The sequence below is a fragment of the Garra rufa genome, chromosome 7 (genome assembly GCF_049309525.1).
Source record: "Garra rufa chromosome 7, GarRuf1.0, whole genome shotgun sequence".
Classification (NCBI taxonomy): domain Eukaryota; kingdom Metazoa; phylum Chordata; class Actinopteri; order Cypriniformes; family Cyprinidae; genus Garra; species Garra rufa.
This window is the reverse complement of record NC_133367.1, coordinates 26,735,237-26,762,135: the sequence shown is the minus strand read 5'-3', so window position 1 is coordinate 26,762,135 and position 26,899 is coordinate 26,735,237. Positions and strand designations below refer to the sequence as shown.

Below are 26,899 nucleotides of genomic sequence, written 5' to 3'. Positions count from 1 at the left end.
AATGCGCCGCATTAGGTCGGAAGTGTTTGTTACCGTAAATATCCATGTAGGCGCGCAATGTATATTTTAGCGGAGATGGCGTGACCGCACTTTTACAAAGCGCAGTGTTTAACTTGGACTTTGGAAATTTTACAGAAGTTTGAAGTTTACAAGAGAAAGCGTTTCAGTTTGCCTGCAAAGAACGAGTGTTTTACCTGCGAAAGTAAGTGACTGAAAAAGTAGGTAACTATTGTTAGTCTACTTTTATGCATGTACAAAACAAAAGTACTAGGCTAAACATTTTGCTTGTGATACTATATTTAAATATTCCCAAGTATTTTTATAGACCGCAACCCTGCACATGATAGTTCATAAAAGTGCTTCCTTTTAAACGATAGTTATCTGTGTCATGCAAAACTAGTGTTTATCTTTAAACGAACTGTGAATGTATATCAATGAATTGAACTTAATGAATTTTTATTTGAACAAATACACTTTCTAGTTTCAGTTTCAATTTCTCCCGTGAATGCGTATATCTATGTCAAAACTAGTTATGGAACGTGAAAATATTTTGTCATTATTTACTCACTGAGTTGTACAGTGTCCTTTGGAGAAGAAGGTGTGTTTCTTTTTAATTTTGTTTTTACTTGTAAACTCTTTTTTTTAATTGAATTGTTTTTTTGGGCACAGATGCAAAAAGCAAAAGTTAGAAAAGTCAACATCACTTCTAATTTAACGGAAGAGAAAAGGACGCAGCTCTGTGCCCTACTAGGGAATGCGGAGCTGACTCTTCTCTACAAAGCTTCAGTTCATGGATATCAAGCTTCTGCCTTTCACCAGCGATGTGACCATCAGGGTCCCACCTTACTTGTAGCCTACAATCGTTCAGGCTACATCTTTGGTGGATACACTAGTGTAGATTATGCTCAAAGTGGGCAGGATATTACTGATGAGGAGGCTTTCCTGTTCAGCATTCATGGCAAGATCCCCAATTGCATCAAAGTTAACAGTGGATGTAAAGCACGTTATGATGATGCTAAATGCCCAAACTTTGGCCAACAGCTGTACTTTTGCTACAACAACCAGCCAGCTGTGTATCATCAAGAAAGGAAAGAATGCTACGACAAATGCTTTGGCTATAACAGAGAGAGTGTATATAATGCATTTAGTCTTAAACCTGCAACACTGTATGGGAATGACACTCAGCTGACTGAATGTGAGGTGTACAAAGTAGAAGACAGTAAGTCAACGATCAGAAAGTATTCATTACCACTTCATGTATTTTACACTCAGTCAAAAAATATAGCAAATGTTATTCTTTTTTAAATACACTTTCTAGAGCCTCAGGTCAGTGCAGAGGAGAAACCATGAAGAAATGTTCTGTGGACAGCTGAGTATGTTTCCATGTTTCTGCTTTTGTTATTTATTTATTTATTTATTTTTTGTTAATGTAATAGAATAATCTGATATAAATTCTGATTCTGCTTTGTAGTCAAAGAGCAGAGCTCATGAGATTGATCAGGAATCATAAACCCCTGATGAAGTCTGTGAGTCGAGACAGAATCCTGATGATCGGTCCTGTAGGTGCTGGAAAATCCAGTTTCTTCAACTCCATCAACTCCATCTTCACTGGTCATGTGACTACTAAAGCCATGTCAGGATCTGCAGGCACTAGTTTAACTGTACAGGTGCAAATTCAGCAGGACTTCAACACTTTATTCTGTTTGTAAAACAATTATTCCACTATGATTTCTGTTTGTTGGTAGTTTCACTACGAAGTAAGTGCACTCATCTCCAAAATGAATGAAGTCTAAAATATAAACCGAAGATTATGATTAAAGCTGTTTTTTTTTTATAAACGTAATCTTAAATCCTCTTGATTCAGTTCAACCTCACAGAACCATTTTGTCCTGATGAGCAAAACATGTCCAGACCTGCATCTCTACAGGAGAAGATCCACTGTGTGGTGTATGTGATAGATGGCACCAAAATCTCCCTCATGTCTGATAAACTACAGGAAAAACTTGCTTCCATACGCAGAAAAGTGAACTCACTACGTAAGTATGCTGTTATATCAAAAATAACTATAATCTATTGATGAACCAACTCTTGTTTTATGGGAAATGATCAGTGACTAGCAAAAAGATTTTTTACCATTTCAGGCATTCCCCAGATGGTTTTGATGACCAAAGTAGATGAAGCATGTCCTCTAGTGGAGAAGGAAGTTTAAAACATCTATGTCAGCTCCTACATCAAGTCAAAGGTGAGGCGTGGTCACAGGATCACATGGTCTGTTTCTACAGGACTCAGAGTGAGTGAGATGTTGTTTTGTCTGTGCAGGTTCAGGAGGTGAGCTCTCGGTTGGGTGTGCCGGTGTCTTGTGTGTTACCGGTGAAGAACAGTCAGGAGCTGGAGCTCAACTGTGACATCCTGCTTCTCACTGCTCTACATGTCACACACAGACGAGGGCAGAGACGGAGGTAAGTATAACATAAAATGGTAAGTTTTATTGATACAGCAGGTAAGTAGCAGATAGAAATATGGTTGTTTGTATTGAAGAGTAATCTTATATGAACAGTCCTTGTGCACAGGTAGCAAAGTCCTTGGGAGCAGATGAGAGAGTCAGAGTCCATAAGAGCAAGGAGAACCAGCAGGCATGGGGAGTGCGATCTGTAGACCAGACGGTGAGGGAATGAACAGCAAGGGGATTTATAGGAAGTGGTAAGTGACGTCAGGTGAGTAATTAGAAGTCAGGTGATCCTGAACGAGTGGGTGGAGCTTCAGAGGGTGTGTCCTGGGTATGTGACTGGGGTGATATCCTGACATTACCCCCTCCTCCAGGGGCGGCTCCAGACGCCCTACTTCGACGTCGAGGGCGACCACGACCGCGAGGGGCAGGACATTGTGGGTGGCTCTGATGAAAGTCGGCTAGGAGTTGGGGATCTAGGACATCTTCTCTGGCCACCCAAGATCGTTCCTCTGGTCCATACCCCTCCCAGTCGATCAGATGCTCAAGCCGTCCTCCTCGACGTCGGGAATCCAGGATTTCCTTTACCGTGTAGACAGATGGTTGGTCCAGGATCTCTGGAGGAGGAGGTTCAGCTTCAGCTCCGGTGGACTCTGTGGCAGAGGGAAAGAAGGGTTTTAGAAGGGACACGTGGAAAGTGGGGTGAATTCTGTACCTGGGTGGGAGCTGAAGCTGATATGTCACTTCGTTGATCTGCCTCAGGATCTCGAATGGACCAATGTAGCGGGGACTCAGCTTACGACAAGGTAACCTTAGCCGGATGTCCTTCGTGGATAGCCAAACCTTGTCTCCAGGTTGGTATAATGGGGCTGCTCTCCTACGAATGTCGGCAAAGTCCTTGTGTCGTCTGATGGCTCTCTGGATGTGATGGTGAGCTGAGTCCCACACTCTCTCGCTCTCTCGAAACCAGTAGTCGACAGCTGGAACATTGGTGGGTTCCTCCGTCCAGGGAAACAGCGGGGGCTGAAAACCGAGTACGCATTGGAAAGGTGTTAGTCCGGTGGCATCCTGGCGCAATGAGTTCTGTGCGTACTCGGCCCACGGGAGGAACCTGCTCCAGCTGTGTTGGTCCTCGGAACAGTATGCCCGGAGGTAGCGTCCAAGCTCCTGGATCTTCCTCTCAGTCTGGCCGTTCGTCTGTGGGTGGTATCCTGAGGAAAGATTAACAGAGATGCCAAGTGATTTGAAAAAGGCCTTCCAGACATGAGAGATGAATTGGGGACCCCGGTCCGACACTATCTCCTCGGGGAGACCAAAATGACGGAAGACTTGTTGGAAGAGAAGTTCTGCAGTCTCCATGGCTGTGGGGAGGCCAGGCAGAGGTAGGAGTTTACAGGCCTTGGAGAATCTGTCCACAATGACCAGCACGCAGGTATTACCCTCAGATTCAGGCAGGTCAGTCACGAAGTCAACCCCGAGGTGGGACCAGGGTCGCTGTGGAACGGGGAGTGGTACCAGTTTTCCTGTAGGCAGATGACGAGGAGTGTTAGTAGTGGCAGACTGAGCAGCTTTGGACGTACCTGTTGACATCTCGGGTCATACTGGACCACCAGTATCGAGGTTGGAGAAGCGAGAGGGTCCTTATGCTACCTGGGTGTCCAGAGCCCGGAGATTTGTGTACAGTGTCCAGAAGGTGTTGACGTTGGGTGCTAGGGACATAGATCTTACCTTCCGGACACTCCGGCGGAGCAGGCTCTTGGAGGGTGGCTTCACGGATCTGCGTATCAATGTCCCACTGGATGGGGCTAACGATCAGGGCAGGTGGTATGATGGGCTCTGGTTCGTTGGAAGAGTCACTAGAGAATTGACGGGACAGTGCGTCAGCTGGTATGTTCTTGGATCCGGGACGGTAGGTAATCTTGAACTGAAACCGGGTGAAAAACAGAGCCCATCTGGCTTGTCTGGGATTGAGCCTCTTGGCTTCTCGGAGGTACTGAAGGTTCTTGTGGTCGGTAATGATTAGAAATGGATGTTTAGCCCCCTCCAGCCAATGACGCCACTCCTCCAAGGCGAGCTTGATGGCTAATAGCTCTCGGTTACCTACGTCATAGTTCTGCTCCGCCGGAGATAGCTTCTTGGAAAAGTAGGCACAGGGATGGAGGAGAGAGGAGTCACCAGCCGCTTGGGACAGCACTGCTCCGACGCCGATGGTGGATGCATCAACCTCGAATACGAATGGCTGTTCAGGATCGGGGTGTCGTAGGAGGGGAGCAGTGCAGAAGATCTTCTTCAGATGTTGGAAGGCTTCGAGGGCAGCGGTATTCCAGACGAGATGTTTGGGTCTGCCGCGAAGGAGGGAGGTCAGAGGTGCGGTGATGGAACTGTAACCCTTGATGAATCGGCGATAGAAGTTGGTAAATCCCAGAAACTTCTGCAGTTCCTTGATGGTGCCGGGTTGAGGCCATTTCTGGATCGCAAGAACTTTGTTCTGGTCCATCTGCACACCCTCGGGGCTGATGTTATAACCCAGGAACTGCACAGTAGTTTTGTGGAACTCACACTTCTCCAGCTTCAGAAATAGGTGGTGCTGACGTAGGACTTGGAGGACCTGACGGAGGTGCTGGCGATGTTCGGCCTGGTTCCGGGAATAAATCAAAATATCGTCAATATAGACAACCACAAATTGATGTAGGAATTCCCGGAACACCTCGTTCATAAACGTTTGGAAGACGGAGGGACTGATGGACAAACCGTAGGGCATAACTAGATATTCATAGTGGCCATTGGGTGTTATAAAGGCCGTCCTCCACTCGTCTCCCTCACGAATATGAACGAGGTTGTAGGCACTCCGCAGGTCCAGCTTGGAGAATATGCGAGCTCCACGGAGTTCCTCGAGGGTGGCAGGGACGAGTGGAAGTGGGTAAGGCTGTTGAATGATTTGAGAGTTGAGCTGTCGGTAATCAATGCATGGACGGAGACCTCCATCCTTCTTACCCACGAAGAAGAAGCTGGAGGCGGCTGGTGAGGTAGATGGTCGAATGAATCCTTGTTGGAGAGCCTCCTGAATGTACTCCTCCATCGCCTGGCGCTCCGGGTTGGACAGTGGATATACCCGTCCCTTGGGTAATTGAGCTCCAGGTAGCAGATCGATAGCACAGTCCCATGGCCGATGTGGAGGCAGGTGGGTGGCAGCTTGCTTACTGAATACATCCTCATAGTAGTGTTAATTTCGTCAGACGAGACGAGACGAAATATGTTCGTCAACGACCTTTTTTTTCATGACTAAGACGAGACGATGACAAGACTGCACCACTGTCCAAAAACGCTGACTAAGACTAAATTAACATGCCTTATTGTTGACGAAAAAAGACGAGACGAAAATGTTTTGCATAAAATAAAAACTAAGATAAAATCTCTCTTCATTTTCGTCTACAATCGTCTCTGCTTTTTCATCAGCTGTTACGGCTTTAAAATATTCAAACTGCGCTTTGGCGCGCTGGCTGGCGCTGAGCCAGAGACGGACGAGCTCTGCTCTTCTCATATAATCACAACTATGCAGTGTTTTTAACCACATAACGCTTATTTTAGGTTTCAGACATTTAAATACACATAAGTACTAGTAAAAGGAGACATTTAGAGTTTGTAAAATACACACATAGGTCTATGGAAGCAGCAAATAACCTTCTATTCAAATATAATTTGCCGATGTGTTTTATTCATATCACATACACATAGGCTTAGTAACTAAAAAGTTCACTCTATTCCTCTTCCAGTTCACCAGCCACTTACTTGCATGTATTTCGGGAGAAACGGATGAATGTATATGTGCTGTAAATACGGCTGACAGGACTCTGAACGGCAGCGCGAACAAACATGGCCGCGCCCATCTCACGTTACAGATTACGATCCAGATCATTTAGGGTTTTAAAGTACGAAACATACTAATTCACACATATTTGTGAATCGGAATATTAGATAGTTCATGGCATGGTAAGCAAGTGTGTGAGTATTTTGGATAAAAAAGGAAAAACGAAATAAAAGCGATCTATCTGTCATACAGTGTTATTGTGTCTGTGTTGTGTCACGTGACAAGCTTGATGCGTCGCCATGGAAACAATAAGGACGAACCTTCTAAAATAACGGTCGCTTAAAAAAAAACTCACTCTCAGGGGTCCGCTAGAATATTTTAAACTCACCACCGAAAGGGTTAATCATTTGTGAATGTGTCTCCTAAATCAGAAATTGAAAACCAGACATGTTTAACATTTGCATTCAACAAAAATCATTCAACAAGTGTATTTTGTCAGGTAATTATGACATTTAACCAATGTTTGAGATTTGTGAAACACTTTTTTTGCTGAAATGTGTATCAGTAATAATCTCAGTAATAATGTGTTATTTTAAAAAAAGACTACAATTTTTTGACTAAACCTAGACTAAAATATATTGAGTTCTTTTTTTGACTAAAACTAGACTAAAATTAAAAGACTTTTAGTCGACTAAAACTTGACTAAGATACCTTGAGTTTTCTTTTGACTAAAACTAGACTAAAATGACGAGACTTTTAGTCGACTAAAACTTGACTAACAAAAAAAGATATGTGAATGACTAAATATGACTAAAACTAACAAGGACATTTAGCACAAGACTAAGACTAAGACTAAATTAAAAATAGGTGATGAAATTAACACTACCTCATAGTCCTGGTACTCCGCTGGGATCTCGACCGATGTGGCTGTGTCAGGACTCTCAATTGTTGTAGCAGCTATGGACAGAGGGACAGAGGGTGATGGTAATGCAGTAGATAGACAGTTTTGGAAACAGTGCTTACTCCAGCATATGATATCACATGGGTCCCAGCGGAGTTCGGGATGGTGGAGATGAAGCCAGGGATGTCTGAGAATGATGTCAACGGTAGACTGCTCCAGTACCAGAAACTTTATTCTCTCATGATGAAATAGACCAATTTGTAGGGTGATTACCGGTGAAGAGTAACGAATCCGCCCACGTCCTAGTGGTTTTCCTTGAATAGTTCTCACAGCGTATTCCGGATGGTGGCGTTGGCGAGGTAATTGCAGTTGATCTAAACACTCTTGGGAGATGAAATTTCCCGAGGCGCCTGAGTCAATCAGAGCAGAAAAACACAGGGAACGTTCAGCAGTATGAATCGTTACAGGAATTAACGTAAGTTGAGCGGTGTCAATATCAGACTGGATGGTACTCACCACAGGACGTGGGGGTCGAACTGGACAGGTGCGGAGAAAATGGCCAGCTTTGCCACAGTATAGACAGAGTCCGGAAGTGATGCGGCGTTGACGTTCCATCCGAGAAAGCCGTGTAGAATCGATTATCATGGGTTCTGGTACTGGAGCGCAAGCTGCCACCGTAGCGGGCTGAGGAGCGGTTTGCTGGGGTTGGCAGGCGGCTAGTCGCTGGGAAACCCGAGTGGTCCGTTGTAGAAAAGTCTCCAAGCCGATGGAATCATCATATAAAGCCATAGCAGCACGAATGTCTGGATGGAGACCTTGTCTGTATGCACCTAATAGTGCAGTCTCGTTCCAACCACTAGCCGCCGCCAGAGTGCGGAAGAGAAGAGTGTATTCTTGCACAGAAGAAGAGCCTTGTTGTAATCGGAACAGCTGATCAGAGGTAGAGAGTACGCTGGTGGTTGTGCTAAACACTTCAGAAAAATGACTGGTAAATTGATCAAATGAATGTATAATGGGATTATTGGCGTTCCATATTGCTTTCGCCCATTGTAAAGCTTTACCAGATAATAGAGACATCAAAAACGCTACCTTGGAATCTTCGGAAGGGAACTGTTGTGGTTGCATCCGGATGTATAAATCAACCTGTAGCAGGAAACCGCTGCACTCAGCCGCTTCTCCAGAGAACGTGTGAGGTAAGGCCATGGGACTTCCTGAGGCAGATGGCGGCGTTGGTGGTGTGAGAGCCGCCTTGAAAACATTGACGAGTTCGGTGAAGGGATTCGGTGCGGGGTTCGGTGCAGTGGTTTCTTCGGTGTTCATCTTTAAAGGTCTGGTCTTCTGTCACACACAGACGAGGGCAGAGACGGAGGTAAGTATAACATAAAATGGTAAGTTTTATTGATACAGCAGGTAAGTAGCAGATAGAAATATGGTTGTTTGTATTGAAGAGTAATCTTATCTGAACAGTCCTTGTGCACAGGTAGCAAAGTCCTTGGGAGCAGATGAGAGAGTCAGAGTCCATAAGAGCAAGGAGAACCAGCAGGCATGGGGAGTGCGATCTGTAGACCAGACGGTGAGGGAATGAACAGCAAGGGGATTTATAGGAAGTGGTAAGTGACGTCAGGTGAGTAATTAGAAGTCAGGTGATCCTGAACGAGTGGGTGGAGCTTCAGAGGGTGTGTCCTGGGTATGTGACTGGGGTGATATCCTGACACTACAGCAGATGCTCAACTTTGCAGACGACTATCTGGACGATGCTGGTCCTATCTAGGACAATTTAATAAAGTGCAACTAGTACAGCTTTATCTCCCTTTGTAGCTAATTTAACATATCTTTGTGTGGAATGTTCTATTTATATGCTATATTTACTATTTAATCTACTGTTTGTGGGATATACTACATATTACATATATATCACTATTATAAGACATCATAAAAGTGTTATTCTGTTTTAGTTTGTCCATTCTAGCACTTCACATCATATCCATTCAATAAAAGGAAATGCAAACAAAGATCTTTCTCATCACTGTGATAGTTGCTTGTTACATTCCTGTGCCCCCCGTTTCCACATTCCATGCTACTGCAGAACGGATGCATGTTTTATTTGCAGATGCAGGAAACTCTGCTGGTGCTGAAGTACGATGTTGCTTAATTATCTGCATGCTAAAACACACTTTTTATTTTAACATGTTACAAAAACCTAATCACAGAATTTAAGAATAAATCTAATGTACTACTGTCTCTGGCAGATAATTTGATGCCTCGCTGCTTTATCAGGCAGGCATTGCAGGCCTGCAATGATGTCGGATAGACTTATGAGACAGGAAGTGAAGCTAACGTAGAATTCGGATGCTTTGAAAAGCATCATCCTACAGCATTTTTTCAGCTTTCGGACACAGCCACCAGGTGGCTACATTTTCCTGAGTTAGAGCAGTGATCGACACGAGTTCATTTATAATTTCTTTCACAGTGAAAGCGAAATGTGAACGGTAAACTAGAGTCCACATATATCAGAAATACAAAAGTGTTTTACATTTTATTTAACTTAAGTAGTTGACAACTATATAAGAAAGTGTACACACAACGTGCTATCAATTTTAAACGCCAATTCGCTAATGGCGTTTTGTCTTTTATTACATCGAGTTCCGCTTTCAAACACTAGGTCATTTTTTTTTTTATATAAGTAGCCGTATATAAGCGTAAATGTTTTACACAAATAAATTAACTTTAAAATAGCCTGTAGTTTAAACTATGAGATGATAATCTAATATATGTGGCCTAATAAAAGCTGTTTTATATTCGCCTCACACGAACCGCCATATGTTGATATCACATTGTCTGACAAGTAGGCTAGTACGCTTTACTATTTTTGTTACTTGTTTTTTGACACTTTTTTTCTTTTATAGAATACATTTAGCATGGTTATCGGAGACAAACGCGTTTCACAATGGCACTGGTAAGTCAAAATCTGTTAATGATTTCAGTATTCACCTCACAAAGTGTCAGCACAGTGTAGTCAATTACTTTGTTTTTATCTTTTGGATTGGGATCGCAAGTGTCCATGGCTGCTCCCTTCACTTGTAAATTAACAGATGAGAAAAGTAAACGGCTCCGTGCCTTGCTGGGGAGTGTAAAACTGTCTCTTCTCTACAAAGCTTCAGTTCATGGATATCAAGCTTCTGACTTCCACCAGCGATGTGACCGTCAGGGTCCCACTTGTAGCCTACAACCGTTCAGGCTACATCTTTGGTGGATACACTAGTGTTGATTATGTTTGAGCCATGTCAGGATCTGCAGGCACTAGTCTCACCACACAGGTACGAATTTAAAATTTAAAAGGACTAACACAGTTTTTCTGTGATGTCAGGGTATTCATAATGGTTATCTCTTTTAGTTTCGCACATATGCAGTTGTTGATCATCATGAGAGAAGGATGTTGCCATTTGTGTTGTGTGACACCATGGGACTCGAGGAGCAATCAGGTGCAGGACTGGATATTGAGGACATCAGCAGTAAGGATGCAACGATTAACCGATTTCACTATTAACCGTGCTTTAATTCGTCACGGTTAATTAATCGTAAAGGCTTCTCAACACCGCCTTTCTGTTGCACGGAACAAAACTGCTGCAACTAAACAAAGTTTTGCCAACTGTGCACTAGTTTAAAGTTTTGAGTTTATAAGAGACCGAGGCTAATACGCACGCACACTATGGCTGAGGCACCTAACAGCGAAACTCTGTTTCCTCCGAAGAAGCGCCTGAAGTCGGCAGTTTGGGATTATTTTGTGTACACAAAGAATGACCAGGGCGTCATTGAAGATCACAGACATATCTCACGAATCCTTTCATAAATAAAGTGTAGAGAGAGTGTAAATAAGAGACTGATTGTGCAGTATAGACAGCGTTGTTGATTATAATAGAGCTTTGTGATATCGCAAACTAAGATGAGTGACAGCTTTTAAATTTTTTTTAAGGGAGATTGTAAATGAGATATTGATTTAATACAGCAGTTAAATAAACAAGAAGTTACTATTAAGTGACTTACATTGTCTGACTATAACACTGTTGCCTGATTTTGCTCTATTTCGTCATCAAAATTAGTCTAAAACAATTCACATCTGAGCCGCTGTTCATCTCCAAAATCATCTTCAAACACAGCGTTGTTTCATTTATGAACGAATGTGCGTTTTTAAAGGGGCTATATGTAACTTTCTGAAATTTAAAATCGCGACTGACACCTGTGGCCAAAAAACGGAACTGCTCTTCCTTTCTGCTCGCTCTCGCAGCGCGCGCTCGTACGAACACACTTCACAAGTCATCCGCTGCAAAGAAGTCAACATTATGTTTACAGAGGTAAGAACTGTCAAATACATATATTGTTTGAGAAACTAAGTTTGTTTGCAATATATATGACTAGCGGTGGTGGCAGAGTGATCTGAAACGTTTACCATGAACGCGCTTGACGTCACATCCGCAGACAGCGCGCGAAAAATCCGACCCGACAGAAAATAGGAAAAATAGGATACAGGCTTATAGGTGCACCCACTGTGAGCTGACAAGGTGTCAGTATGCTCATCAGGAGATGTTTGAGTCATAAATGGTCAAATAAAAAGGCTATTGTTACGTTTATTTTGGGGAAAAAGTTACATATAGCCCCTTTAAACGAATCTAGTGAAATTATTCAATTACCCATTCATAAATAGAGTCACTCGCTTTATTCCTGAATGAACCAACGGTTCGAACGAATCAAATGAATGATATGATTCAGTAATTAAATCAGTGTCTTGCTGCCACCTGCTGGCAGATCTTTAAATCTTTAATATTTCTCTATAGATTTAAAACATTCATCTCAACATGAATTTAGGAATTTGATTGCACTCTGAGCCTCATTAAACATATTAAAAGGTAAAAACAAAGGTTAAATTACCCTGTAAATCACTTTAAGGAGTCAAATATCCCCTCGTAATGGGAAGGCAATTTTTTTTATCAGATTTTTGGATTATTGTTTAGAATGTGCCCCAAATTTTTGACTGTGCTCCTAAATTCTTTAAGTTAGAAGCACAAGTGCTCCTCACAAGAAAAGTAAGCGTAGAGCCCTGAATACGTTGGTAGAGAATTAAATATTAATGAATCAACACTGTAGCGGTGAGAGTTGTGCACGGCTTTCAGTGCAACGTAAACAAACGATGTGTTAGACGAATTATAACAAATTATTAAAATGATTATGTATGGATGAAAGCTGATGATAACAACAGTTCATTTAAGTTAATTTTATTATTTTATATTGATAATGATAACATTAATATTATTATAAATTATAGAAATATAACTGTTAATGTAATTACATACTAAAAATTATCTTTATTATTATTGCAACTCCAATCAAAGTTCATCTTCTTCATCAACTACATTTGTTCTCTTTAATAGGGAAATACTTAGCTAATATGTAGCTAAGATTTAATTCAGACAAATACTATTTTTTTATTTATTCTTATTTTTATTTATTTATTAATTATTCTGTTATTTATTTTCAGTGTAAAACTATTACTGGACTGGAAATGGACTATTGTTTGTTTTTTATTATTTGGTTACTGAGCAGCAACACTTTAAAATATAAGAGTTTTCATGTGATTTTCTTAATTAACAGTGTTTTGAAATTAATGAATGAATAATAATCGTGATAACCGTGAAACCGTGATTATTCCTCAGACTATAATCGTACAACCAAAATCTATAATCGTTGCATCCCTAATCAGCAGCATTCTTCAAGGTCACGTACCAGACCGCTATACAGTAAGATGGTTCAAATATCTCCAAAATGGCTTTGACTATGACTATGATGATTAGTTTAATGTATAGCTGTTGTTCTTGATTTCTCTAAATTTAAGTTCAACCCCATGGCACCGTTTCAATACAAGGAGCAATGGGTCTACAGACCTGCATCTCTACAAGAGAAGATCCACTGTGTGGTGTATGTGATAGATGCCACCAAAATCTCTCTCATGTCAGACAAACTAGAGGAAAAACTTGCTTCCATATGCAGAGGAGTAAACGCGCTAAGTAAACTAAAGTTATAAGACAACTCTATTTGTAAGTTGCTTTAGATAAAGCTATCTACTAAATGAATGTAAAATGTTCTGGTAGGCATTCCACAGATCGTTTTGATGACCAAAGTAGATGAAGCATGTCCTCTAGTGGAGAAGGAAGTTCAAAACATCTATGTCAGCTCCTACATCAAGTCAAAGGTGAGGCGTGGTCACAGGATCACATGGTCTGTTCCTACAGGACTCAGAGTGAGTGAGATGTTGTTTTGTCTGTGCAGGTTCAGGAGGTGAGCTCTCGGTTGGGTGTGCCGGTGTCTTGTGTGTTACCGGTGAAGAACTACAGTCAGGAGCTGGAGCTGGAGCTCAACTGTGACGTCCTGCTTCTCACCGCTCTACAGCAGATGCTCAACTTTGCAGACGACTATCTGGATGATGTTGGTCACGTGGAGTATGACGACTTTCTATAAGTTGCTGCTGGTGAAGAGTTTTCTTTTGAAGCTGTTAAAACTAATACTAATGGTTTTTGTTCACTGAGTGCTAATGAATGATTGCCTATATATGACTGATCTTTGCTTTCTTTGCTTTTGTGCTAAAAATAATAGGACATTCTGTAAAATATAATTGTTAAATTACAGAAAGATATGAGTTATTAAACTGAGCATATGTTAAAGCAAAATGTGTTACAGCCATCTCTGATCTCCTATTCCTTTATGTGTAAAACTTTTTTTTTTTTTGAGGGTGAAATTACTTGATGTGCCTTTAAATACTTTGGTTTAATGTTACTGTTGTAAACAAGACTTTAAAAACGTATTGTTGCCTCAGCTAACAAGTCAAACCAAATGTGACCCTGGACCACAAAACTATAGTCATAAGTAGCATGGGTTTATTTGTAGCAACAACCAACAACATTGTATGGGTCAAGTTATCGATTTTTCTTTTATGCCAATAATCATTAGGATATTAAATAAATATCATGTTCCATGAAGAAATTTTGTAAATTTCCTACCGTAAATATACCAAAACTTACAAATTTGTGATTAGTAATGTGCATTGCTAAGAATTTAGGATTTAGACAACTTTAAAGGCGATTTTCTTAATATTCTATATTTTCAAATAGTTGTATCTGGGCCAAATATTGTCCTATTCTAGCAAACCATACATCAATGAAAATCTTATTTATTCAGATTTCAGATTAATGGACGTTTATGACTGGTTTTGTGGTCCAGGTAAGTCTGTGTTTTTTCTCATACAACCTCTGTAAAAATTCCGAACCTATAATCCCGTCCGAATGCAGATGTCTGTGATTGCTGATATCGTATTATCCCAACGCTTTTCCTCATGTGTTTTAGATTTACCTGAGCTACCATTTGCGCGCCAATCTTTCGTGTGCTGCACCTTGCGCTATATATCCGACGAAAAATTAAAATTAATATGGAGAGCTAAATCGCGGAAACTGTTAAGACGACATGATAGCAGACTTAATCGCAGACGTCGGGTGATACGAAATGAAACTCGCATGTAGTTTGGAAAATTAGTTCCGTCAAGACTTCCAGAGAGTAGTGCTGTTAAACGGAACTTGGAAAGTTTACAGAAGTTCGAAGTTCACAAGAGAAAAGCGTTTCAGTTTGCCTGCTAAGAAAGAGTGTTTTACCTTCGAAACGTAAGCGACTCTGGAAAAAGTACTAATGTAAGCCTATTAATAAGCATGTACAAAACATAAGTAGGCTACTAGGATAAATGTTACGCTTATGATACTGTATTTAAATATTCCCAAGTATTTTTATAGACCGCAACTCGCTCATGATAGTTCATAAAAGTGCTTTTGCTTGAGCGATAAAGTTATTTTTGTGATGCAAAACTAGTTTATCTTTCAGCGAACTGATTAATGATTAGAATGTAATATATTTTAATATGTATTGAACAAATACACTTTTTAATTTTAGTTTCAATTTCTCCCGTGAATGCTTGTGTAGATATAGAGTATGTGAACGTGAAATAACGTTTTATGTTATTTTCATTGGTTGATTCTTTAAAATCTCTTCTTAGTCAAATGGGTTAATGTAATAAAACTTTGTCTATGCATGGTTCAAAAATTCATATTGGTAAATAAAACAAATCATTTTTACAATATGTTTAAAATATAGTTTCGAAAACAATGATTAAAATGTTAGTTCACCCAAAAATTCATATTTGGTCAGCATTATTTACTCACTGTGTTGTACATTTCCTTTGAAAAAGCTGTTTCATTTTAAGTTTTTACTTGTATTACTCGTGTTTTATTTCATTTTCTTATTATAATTATAATTTTTTTTTGCACAGATGCAAAAAGCAAAGGTTAGAAAAGTCAGCATAACTTATAATTTAACAGAAGAGAAAAGGAAGCAGCTCTATGACTTGCTGGGGAATGTAAAACTGTCTCTTCTCTACAAAGCTTCAGTTCATGGATATCAAGCTTCTGCCTTCCACCAGCGATGTGACCGACAGGGTCCCACTTTACTAGTAGCCTACAACCGTTCAGGCTACATCTTTGGTGGATACACTAGTGTAGATTATGCTCAAAGTGGGCAGTATATTACTGATCAGGAAGCTTTTCTGTTCAGCATTCACAGCAAGATCTCTGTGTGCATCAAAATTAACACTGGACATTCTGCACGTCTCGATGATGCTGGATGGCCCAGCTTCGGCCAACAGTTGTACTTTTGCTACAACAACCAACCAGCTGTGTATGTTCAAGAAAGGAACAATTACCACTATGAGTTTGAAGACGACGTAGAGGGTATTAATAAAGCATTCAGTTTTAATCCTGCAACACTTTATGGAAATGACACTCAGCTGACTGAATGTGAGGTGTACAAAGTAAAAGAGAGTAAGTCAACAATTAGAAAGTATTCATTACCACTTCGTGTATTTTACACACAGTCAAAAAATATAGCAAATGTTATTTGTTTTTTTAATACTCTTTCTAGAGCCTCAGGTCAGTGCAGAGGAGAAACCATGGAGAAATGTTCTGTGGACAGCTGAGTATGTTTCTACTCAGGTTTTTATATTTTTATTTTTTTTTGCCCATTGTGATTGTAATTGATATACAGCAATATAAATGTGATATTGTGTTGTAGTCGAAAAGACAAGCTCATGGAAATGATCAGGAATTATAAACCCCTGGTGAAGTCTGTGAGTCGAGTCAGAATCCTAATGATCGGTCCTGTAGGTGCTGGAAAATCCAGTTTCTTCAACTCCATCAACTCCATCTTCACCGATCATGTGACTACTAAAGCCATGTCAGGATCAGCAGGCACTAGTCTAACTGTACAGGTACAAATTTAGCATGACTTCAAGATTTTCTTCTGTTTGTAAAACAATTGTTCCACTATGATTCCTGTTTGTTGGTAGTTTCGCACATATCCAGTGAATGATGGTCGTGAGGGAAAGCCATTGCCATTTGTGTTGTGTGACACCATGGGACTCGAGGAGCAATCAGGTGCAGGACTGGATATTGAGGACATCAGCAGCATTCTTCAAGGTCACGTACCAGACCGCTATAAAGTAAGTGCATAGATTCATGTTTTTGGGTTTGGAAATGTATATGTAAACTTTCTATTATTCTCAATTCAGTTCAACCCCATGGCACCGTTTCAACCTGATGAGCAAATGTTCTCCAGACCTGCATCTCTACAGGAGAAGATCCACTGTGTGGTGTATGTGATAGACGCCACTAAAATCTCCCTCATGTCTGACAAACTACAGGAAAAACTTGCTTCCATACGCAGAAAAGTGAACTCAGTGGGTGAGTGACCATATTTACACAGATCTTGTGATTAATACAAAGTAGGCCTTAAAAGGTACCTCAACAATTTCAGGCATCACTCAGATCGTCTTGATGACCAAAGTAGATGAAGCATGTCCTCTAGTGGAGGAAAATCTTCAAAGCCTTTATGCCAGTTCCTACATCAAGACAAAGGTGAGACGTGGTCACATGATCACATGGTCTGTTTCTACAGGACTCAGAGTGAGTGAGATGTTGTTTTGTCTGTGCAGGTTCAGGAGGTGAGCTCTCGGTTGGGTGTGCCGGTGTCTTGTGTGCTACCGGTGAAGAACTACAGTCAGGAGCTGGAGCTGGAGCTCAACTGTGACGTCCTGCTGCTCACCGCTCTACAGCAGATGCTTCGCTTTGCAGACGACTATTTTGATGATATACGTCCTGTGGATGGCAACCCTAAATAATTTTTGTTGACAGTTCTTGCGGCTGAGGCTAGGTTCAGAAAAGGCCAAATCAAAAGCTCTTCAAATCATTTACATGTCTTAATGAAAGCTAATCACATGTTTAGTACTTTTATATTTATAGTCTAGAATTTCACTGAATTAAGAACTGAACTTAGAGTATACACTTATTTGAATACACATTTTTAAAACTATCACACAATTTGTGTAATTTCTTTGTACTTTTTACACTTGTGCTTCTGTCTGGGTGCATATTGGATGGTGAATTCTTCACTTTTGTTGTGATTTTCAGGCTACTGTCACTTTATGCTTTGTAAAATGGTAATAATGTCAATAATGAAATGGTTAACGCTGTTAAAAATATAATTTGCTGAACATCAAATAAACTAAAGAGTCGAAGAATCTCCCAAGATGATTAAAAACCTGCGTCCCACCTTTATTTTAAAATAAAAGTGGGCGCGGTTTTTAAATTAAATGTGCGAAGCCTTCGCAGTGTCATCCACTTCCGGCTATTTTAGGAGTAAAATAACAGCTCGTTATCCTGCTATTCATTTTCAACATGCAGTTTCAGGACTATAACGTGAACAGGTCAACGACAAGCTTCAGACAGCTACAACATAAATATAATCCCCCGGAGTGATAAGTTTCGTTTTCGAGGCTGTGTCGTTTGATTGGAGGAAAGCGAGGAGGTTGGCGTTACGCTTTCGTTTGTGGGTGTAAGATATTAAAGCATCGTTTCATTATTTCTTCAGAGAGAAGAACGGGACAATGCGAAAGTCAAGGGTAAGATATGTTGCCGTTATTAAACTAATAAAATATTGTGCGCAAATATGCAATATTTATATAGGCTAAAATAAATAAGACTGTATTTTATTCTAACAGATTTAGCTTTAGTTTCAGTTTCGATTCAGGCTGATCAGCTTCGGTTAGTTCGTCTAGTGCTTTCAGAAAACAAGCGATCTAACTACTCGTGTCTATGTGGGTCTGTTACACAGAATTCAGATTGCATATCCTTTTTTTCCCTGTTTAGATGCATTCAGCGTTAGGGGCTCACAATGCTCATCTCACGTCTAATTTGAAAGAAGAGCAAAGAAATCAGCTCTGTGGTTTGCTGGGAAATGCTGAACTGTCTCTTCTCTACAAAGCTTCAGTTCATGGATATCAAGCTTCTGCCTTCCATCAGCGATGTGACCATCAGGGCCCCACTTTACTTGTAGCCTACAACCGTTCAGGCTACATCTTTGGTGGATACACTAGTGTAGATTATACTCAAAGTGGGCAGTATATTACTGATGAGGACCTATTTTTATTCAGCTTTCAGGGCAAGATCCCTGTGTGCATCAAAATTAACACTGGACATAATGCACGTCTTGATGATACTGGAGGGCCCAACTTTGGTCAGCAGTTGTACATTTGCTACAACAACCAGCCGATAGTGTATAATTCTGGAAGCAATGTATTTAGTCTTAATACAGCAACAATGTATGGCAATGACACTCAACTGAGTGAATGTGAAGTGTACAAAGTGGAGCAAAGTAAGCCAATCACCATATATTTCTTAAACTGAATATAGTCATGCATAGTCTTTTTAAGTAACTTACATTTAGCTTTATTGTTAACATTATTTTTTATTAATTTGCCAGGCTCTCATGTCAGTACTGAGGAGAAGCCTTGGAGGAACGTTCTATGGACAGCCGAGTATGTTTCTATTCAGTTTTTGATTTTGTTTGCTCATTTTAATTTGATAAAGAGCTATAAAAATGTGATGTGTGTTGTAGTCGAAAAGCACACCTCATGGGAATTATTAGGAATCATAAACCCCTGGTGCCGTCTGTCAGCCGCGTTCGAATCCTGATGATCGGTCCTGTAGGTGCTGGAAAATCCAGTTTCTTCAACTCCATCAACTCCATCTTCATGGGCCGCATGACCAGCAAAGCCATGTCAGGATCTGCAGGCACTAGTCTCACCACACAGGTACAGATTCAACAGGATTCATAGTGTTTTCTACAAGAGTTCAAAGAACATCTCTTGATGCGATTTTCTCTTGGTTGGTAGTTTCGCACATATCCAGTGAAAGACGGTCGTGAGGGAAAGCCGTTGCCATTTGTGTTGTGTGACACCATGGGACTCGAGGAGCAATCAGGTGCAGGACTGGATATTGAGGACATCAGCAGCATTCTTCAAGGTCATGTATCAGACCGATATAAAGTAAGTGCACTTATCTCCAAAATGAATGAAGGCTGAGGAAGAAATGATGTTTGTTTCATGCTAAATTCTCTCTTTTTAGTTCAACCCCACTGCGCCATTTCAACCTCATGAGCAAAAGGCCTCTAAACCTGCATCTCTACAGGAGAAGATCCACTGTGTGGTGTACGTGATAGACGCCACCAAAATCTCCCTCATGTCTGACAAACTACAGGAAAAACTTGCTTCCATACGGAGAAAAGTGAACACACTGGGTAAGTTAACTAATACAAAGTAGGTTGTACATTGTTCTACCTGACAGAGATGCACACAACGTACCTTAAAATGTGTAATTTCAGGCATCGCTCAGATCGTCTTGATGACCAAAGTAGATGAAGCATGTCCTCTAGTGGAGAAGAACCTTCAAAACATCTATGCCAGCTCCTACATCAAGTCAAAGGTGAGATGCGGTCACATGATCACATGGTCTGTTTCTACAGGACTCAGAGTGAGTGAGATGTTGTTTTGTCTGTGCAGGTTCAGGAGGTGAGCTCTCGGTTGGGTGTGCCGGTGTCTTGTGTGTTACCGGTGAAGAACTACAGTCAGGAGCTGGAGCTGGAGCTCAACTGTGACGTCCTGCTTCTCACCGCTCTACAGCAGATGCTCAACTTTGCAGACGACTATCTGGATGATGTTGGTCACGTGGAGGACAAAGTTTTTTAACATGCTTACAACTTTTTCTCAGTTCCTGCTGAGATGCGTCCAAATTGTTACAATGTCTTTGAATAGGATATAGGTGGCTTAGCTCTGCACAACAATGTATCTTAAGCCAGAAAAATGGTGTATTGCTTGTATTACATTTATTCATTGTGGCTCATTAATGCAAGAATGTTGTATATCAGTGTCTTATTAAACTTACAGTATATTACAAAATAGGACTGTCACGCTGTTCTTCCATGAGAGTCCATTTTGGAATAATTTGGACCACAAAACCAGTCTTAAAGGAGTAGTTCACTTTCAGAAAAAAAATGTACAGACAATGTACTCAGCTCCTTGTCATCCAAGATGTTCATGTCTTTCTTTCTTCAGTCGAAAATAAATTGTTTTTTTTGAGGAAAACATTTCAAGATTTCTCTCCATATAATGGACTTCTATGGTGCCCCTGAGTTTGAACTTCCAAAATGCAGCTTGAATGCAGCTTCAAAGTGCTGCAAATGATCCCAGCCGAGGAACAAGGGTCTTATCTAGCGAAACGATCGGTTAGTTTCTAAAAACATTTCAAACCCTCGTCTTGCCAAGCTAGACAAGATGAGCATTTGAGTTTAAAAAGTTTTTTTTTTTTTTTTAGAAAATAACCCATCGTTTTACTAGATAAGACCCTTCTTCCTCGGCTGTGATCATTTAGAGCCCTATGAAGCTGCATTTAAACTGCATTTTGGAAGTTCAGACTGAAGAATGAAAGACATGAACATCTTGAATGACAAGGGGGTGAGTACATTATCTGTACATTTTTTTCTGAAAGTGAACTACTCCTTTAAGTAGCACAGGTTTATTTGTAGCAATAGCCAACAAAACATTGTATGGGTCAAAATTATCGATATCTCTCATGGCAAATATCATCATGATATTAAGTAAACATCATGTTTCATTAAGATATTTTGTAAATTTCCTAGTGTAAATATATCAAATTGTAATCTTTGATTAGTAATATGCATTGCTAAGAACTTCATTAGGACAACTTTAAAGGCTTTTTTCTCAGTATTTAGATTTTTTATTATTTTTTCCATCCTCAGATGATGTATAAACCTCAACCTAAAAAATGGACCCTTATGACTGGTTTTGTGGTCCAGGGTCACATATTTAAAAAAGTAATCACTATTAAAATAAATTCTCTATGGCTTGCTGATTGTAATTAAATGTTATGACATTACACAGTGTTGGCTCTTGCATTGTATCACCCTGGAGTATGATGCTGCTTATTTTTGCTTTAACAAATGCTCAGATTTGTCCTTAATTGATCCTTTTAGAGAGTGGATTAATTTCGGTGGAAAGAATGGTGTGTATTCACGTCTTTTCGCGGTTCAAATAAAAAAAAAACTTCTAATGTCATTGATGTTTATTTCAGCCTGAACTGAGGCGCTACAGCAATCCGTCAGGACACATTAAAAAGCCACAAAACGGTTTGGTTTAAATTTCTTTTAAATGACCAGATTTAAAAAATGAGACTTTGTTACATACCTAAATTAACCTGCTCTGTGTCTTGTCTGTCGGCACGTTGTCTGTTTCTTTGCTCCGCGATGTTCAGTAATTTGTACATTTTATGCATCTGGCTTCCGGTCTCATGCATCCAGCTATTTTTAGCTGTACAACACAGCTAGTTTTGTGGCTTGATATTGCAGATTGATGCATCTTACCATAGTATTTTAATGTGTTATCTTAATTATGAACTCACTGGTTTGTAGTGCAAACAGTTTTACGGTTTACTGCAAGTTCTTATTCTTCTCCTTGTTTTCGCTCAGTTAATTGACCGGAAGTCTCGCACATAGAGTTAATCCTGCGTTTAAGAATAAGGTGGATACTGGCTTGATTATAAGATGCCAAACATTACCAAGATACATCAACTTTCTGTTTAGCATGTTAAAATGTTAAATGCTATTTGAATGGGTTTCTATGGAGACCGGTGTTGTGCCTTTTTTCGACCCCTGCCAAATTATGACCCCCTCTCGTTGAAAGCGCTACCTGATTGCCTAATCCTAACCCCACCCCTAATCCTAACCCCTCCCCCACACCTAACCCTAAACCTACCAATACTAGGGGGGTAGTAATCTGGCGGGGGTCAGAATTCGGCACAACACCGGAATAGAAGAGCATCCAATCTGACGTTAGAATTCGTAATGGCGGCGCTCATCGTTTACTCAGGAAAATGGTCTATGTTCTAACGTTTTAGTTGAAACAGTAATAATATAGCACTAAAACGTCTATGTGGCAGAAATGGAGACCTCTGGTGTTCACTATCAATAGTTATTTATGTCTGAACGAACCTGTTTGCTTAGACCCAAACCCAGATGAGGAATCAATGGGCGGTTCCCACACGACAAACAGGTATGTCTGTTTGTTCAAACTGTTAGCGCAGTTTTTCATCTCCCTCGACATACATTGTGTTTTAGAGACCTGACAGTTCATTAATAATTAGTTGATCAGTTTCAATGCTAAAAACGTTCCTGTATCACAGGAATGAAGGAACTTGACAGAACAGGTTTGTCTTGGGTGTAACATCCTAAGAACAAGTGTAGCGTTTCAGTGTTACTTTCACACAAGTGCTCTACGAAAGGTAAGCTACATACACATATTATAATAATATCAAATATTACATACATAATCTAATCCATTAGTGTTTGGAGATTATGATGTACAACGAATGTATTTTGATCTGTCAATTTATAACTCTTTCTGCAGTGTCCAGTGGCAGTTCACAGAATCAATGAAAGCACGTCGTAAAGAACTCTGAGTACAAAAACTAAAACTTAACTGAGTCTTAGATAATCAAACAAGCAATAAATACACAAGCTACAAACAGAGGAAAAGTGACAGTCTTTGACTAATTAATGCATGAAGCTCACGTTTACATTTGTATTTGCATGTTTTTGTCTTTAAGGTTTCACAAAAGACAAGTGACAAATACCATGGAGTCCCTCACTTCAAATTTAACAGAAGAGAAAAGAAATCAGCTCTGTGGTTTGCTGGGGAACGTGGATCTGACTCTTCTCTACAAAGCTTCAGTTTATGGATATCAAGCTTCTGCCTTCCACCAGCGATGCGACCGTCAGGGTCCCACTTTACTTGTGGCCTACAACAGTTCAGGCTACATCTTTGGTGGATACACTAGTGTAGATTATGCTCAAAGTGGGCAGTATGTTACAGATGAGGACACATTTTTATTCAGCTTTCAGGGCAAGATCCCTGTGTGCATCAAAATTAACACTGGACATAATGCACGTTATGATGATGCTGGAGGGCCCAGTTTCGGCCAACAGTTGTACTTTTGCTACAACAACCAAGCAACTATGTATAATCAAGGAGGAAGTGCATTCACTTTTAGTTCTGCAACAATGAATGGAAACGACAATCAACTGAGTGAATGCGAGGTGTACAAAGTGGAGCAAAGTAAGCCAATCACCACATTTTCAAGTAATTCACCTTAATCTTTATTGTTAATCTTTTGTTTATAATTTGCCAGGCTCTCAAATCAGTACTGAGGAGAAGCCTTGGAGGAACGTTCTGTGGACAGCCAAGTATGTTTCTACTCAGGATTTGGTCTTGTTTGCTCAATGTAATCTGATACACAGCTATAAAAATGTGATGTGTGTTGTAGACGAAAAGAAGAGCTCATGGAAATGATCAGAAATCATAAACCCCTGATGGCGTCTGTGAGTCAAATCAGAATCCTAATGATCGGTCCTGTAGGTGCTGGAAAATCCAGTTTCTTCAACTCCATCAACTCCATCTTCATGGGCCGCATGACCAGCAAAGCCATGTCAGGATCTGCAGGCACTAGTCTCACCACACAGGTAGAGATTCAATAAAAATATAGAAGATCTCAAGGAACACCTCTTGATGACTTCAGGTCTTGATGTGATTCTCTTCTTGGTTGGTAGTTTCGCACATATCCAGTGAAAGACGGTCGTGAGGGAAAGCTGTTGCCATTTGTGTTGTGTGACACCATGGGACTCGAGGAGCAATCAGGTGCAGGACTGGATATTGAGGACATCAGCAGCATTCTTCAAGGTCACGTACCAGACCGCTATAAAGTAAGTGCACTTGCATCCATAAAGAATTAAGGCTGAGGTATGAATGATGTTTGCTTCATGCTAAATTCTCTCGATTCAGTTCAACCCCATGGCACCGTTTCAAGGCGATGAGCAAAAGGCCTCCAGACCTGCATCTCTACAAGAGAAGATCCACTGTGTGGTGTATGTGATAGACGCCACTAAAATCTCCCTCATGTCTGACAAACTACAGGAAAAACTTGCTTCCATACGCAGAAAAGTTAACTCACTGGGTGAGTGAACACATACAAAGTAGGTTGTGCTTGTGCATTGATAGTCCTGATAGAACATACCTTAAAATGTGTAATTTCAGGCATCGCTCAGATCGTCTTGATGACCAAAGTAGATGAAGCATGTCCTCTAGTGGAGAAGAACCTTCAAAACCTTTATGCCAGCTCCTACATCAAGTCAAAGGTGAGGCGTGGTCACAGGATCACATGGTCTGTTCCTACAGGACTCAGAGTGAGTGAGGTGTTGTTTTGTCTGTGCAGGTTCAGGAGGTGAGCTCTCGGTTGGGTGTGCCAGTGTCTTGTGTGTTACCGGTGAAGAACTACAGTCAGGAGCTGGAGCTGGAGCTCAACTGTGACGTCCTGCTTCTCACCGCTCTACAGCAGATGCTCAACTTTGCAGACGACTATCTGGATGATGTTGGTCACGACTAGAATGTAGTAGAAAAATATGTAAAATACGGGTATCTGTCAGTTAAGTAATTTTATGCTAGTTTATAACAATAACGGTCACTTCCTTTAATACATATGTGACCCTGGACCACAAAACCAGTCATAAGGTAAAATTTTACAAAACTGAGATGTATACATCATATGAAAGCTCAATAAATAAGCTTTCTACTGATGTATAGTTTGTTAGGATAGGACAATATTTGGCCCGAGATACATCTATTTGAAATCAGGAATCTGAGGGTGCAAAAAAATCAAAATACTGAGAAAATCACCTTTAAAGTTGTCCAAATTAAGTTCTTAACAATGCATATTACTAATCAAAAATTACATTTTGATATATTTATAGTAGGAATTTTACAAAAAATCTTAATGGAACATGATCTTTACTTAATTTCCTAATGATTTTTGGCATTAAAGAAAAATCAATAATTTTGACCCATACAATGTATTTTTGGCTATTGCTACAAATATACCCCAGCGACTTAAGACTGGTTTTGTGGTCCAGGGTCACATATTGTCTATAATTTAGCAGAAAACAGCATTTCGTGACAAGTGACGAGAAGATCATTTAGGAAACAAGTTTTGTATTGAAACTGTTAACATGCACTTGCTAGTATGAATTAAACTTTTTACTGACTGAGGTACTGGACCGTGTTTTACGTTCTTGTGATTTTTAAGATGATTTGTGAGTAAAGTGGGCTAAACTCACTACAATTATAGTGAATATGTACCTTTTCACAAATAGTTTGTAGGAAAATTTGAGAACTTACCGTAGACTATAGAGGGTTTGCACTTACGTCAGGGTTTGGTCAGTTCCCCAAATGCACGGCTATATTGGCGATACTCGGATGTAAACAACAACATGGATTGCACATACTACTGAATACGTTACTCTGCTAATTTATGTTGTCTAATCCACGGAAAAAGCATGTGGAAGCTGCTAAATCATATGGAGAAGGACTTAGTATGCAGGAAAGGTTGCAATATTTTGACAAACTAGAGTTAATAGGTTGTAAAGATACATACAAGCAGTATTATTTAAGATAAGCCTAATATTTCATCTACCTGACTGGAAATGATTGCCTTGGAAATCCTGGTTCAGTTTGGCCAACCACAAACGCCTTTTGTTCCTCAGACAGTTTTTTGCACTCTTCTCCTTGATTTGTTAAAACTTTTGGCAGTCTATAGTACTCCAAATGTTTTTCCTGGTCTGACCAATTAGTACAGCCCAAAACATTACTTGATTATTTTCAGCAACAATAATCAGCAAAATATGCCAGTTTTATTCGGTTCAGTGGCATTGTTTACGTTCAGTGCCGCTAATATGGCTGATTGATGACGGGTCATGAAAACACTCCATGGTTCATAGGAAAATTGGAGAACTTACTGTAGGCTATTCACATTCTTGACCCAAATTGATGTGGCGTGGTCAGTGTGAGGTGACAATGGCACACACAAAGTTTGGTGTCAGTTTGTCAAAGCTTTGCAGAGATACATCCTCAGACACAGTTTGGCTTAATTCCAGCAAATTCGTTGATGTGTTAGACAATAACCATTTTGTATATTGACACAAAAAAACTTTTTGTCAGCATGTTCTGAGGATTTCCTGAGCCAAATTTGGTGAAAATTGGACCAATAGTCTAGGAGGAGTTTGAAAAAGTAGGTTTTCAACAAATTAAAATGCCGGACAGGAAGTTCAGCTGACTAAATTGGTAAAATTGGTATTTTTATTGTCAGTATGACCCAAGGAATATATTAAGATCACTTTCATTACAATAGGTCAATTTAATCAA

The 26,899-nt window shown here is 40.2% G+C and overlaps 3 protein-coding genes and 1 pseudogene across 6 annotated transcripts; all 4 read left to right on the top strand.

Moving 5' to 3' along the window:
* The first annotated feature begins 669 nt into the window (after positions 1–669).
* Positions 670–13,852, top strand: LOC141338541 (interferon-induced protein 44-like; annotated as a pseudogene).
* A 934-nt stretch (positions 13,853–14,786) lies between these two features.
* On the top strand, positions 14,787–17,797 carry LOC141339064 (interferon-induced protein 44-like). Its single transcript, XM_073844691.1, has 8 exons — positions 14,787–14,885; positions 15,518–16,064; positions 16,165–16,219; positions 16,315–16,510; positions 16,589–16,741; positions 16,811–16,982; positions 17,056–17,156; positions 17,234–17,797. The coding sequence occupies exons 2-8, from the start codon at positions 15,518–15,520 to the stop codon at positions 17,417–17,419; spliced, it is 1,410 nt and encodes a 469-aa protein (XP_073700792.1). The 5' UTR covers positions 14,787–14,885; the 3' UTR covers positions 17,420–17,797.
* A 228-nt stretch (positions 17,798–18,025) lies between these two features.
* Positions 18,026–21,704, top strand: LOC141338670 (interferon-induced protein 44-like). Its single transcript, XM_073844275.1, has 8 exons — positions 18,026–18,199; positions 18,447–18,951; positions 19,060–19,114; positions 19,195–19,390; positions 19,472–19,624; positions 19,704–19,875; positions 19,960–20,060; positions 20,138–21,704. Exons 1-8 carry the CDS (start codon positions 18,185–18,187, stop codon positions 20,321–20,323), a joined length of 1,383 nt encoding a protein of 460 aa, XP_073700376.1. The 5' UTR covers positions 18,026–18,184; the 3' UTR covers positions 20,324–21,704.
* A 705-nt stretch (positions 21,705–22,409) lies between these two features.
* Positions 22,410–25,747, top strand: LOC141338865 (interferon-induced protein 44-like). 4 transcript variants are annotated; one of them, XM_073844481.1, is made up of 9 exons: positions 22,410–22,702; positions 22,833–22,931; positions 23,057–23,764; positions 23,838–23,892; positions 23,973–24,168; positions 24,256–24,408; positions 24,488–24,659; positions 24,740–24,840; positions 24,918–25,747. In XM_073844481.1, the coding sequence occupies exons 3-9, from the start codon at positions 23,206–23,208 to the stop codon at positions 25,086–25,088; spliced, it is 1,407 nt and encodes a 468-aa protein (XP_073700582.1). In that variant the 5' UTR covers positions 22,410–22,702; positions 22,833–22,931; positions 23,057–23,205; the 3' UTR covers positions 25,089–25,747. The 4 variants fall into 4 exon arrangements, with proteins under 4 accessions (XP_073700582.1, XP_073700584.1, XP_073700581.1 ...); XM_073844483.1 differs by lacking the exon at positions 22,410–22,702 and having other exon boundaries at positions 22,762–22,931; positions 23,057–23,108; positions 23,256–23,764; XM_073844480.1 differs by lacking the exon at positions 22,410–22,702 and having other exon boundaries at positions 22,762–22,931.
* Positions 25,748–26,899: the final 1,152 nt, after the last annotated feature.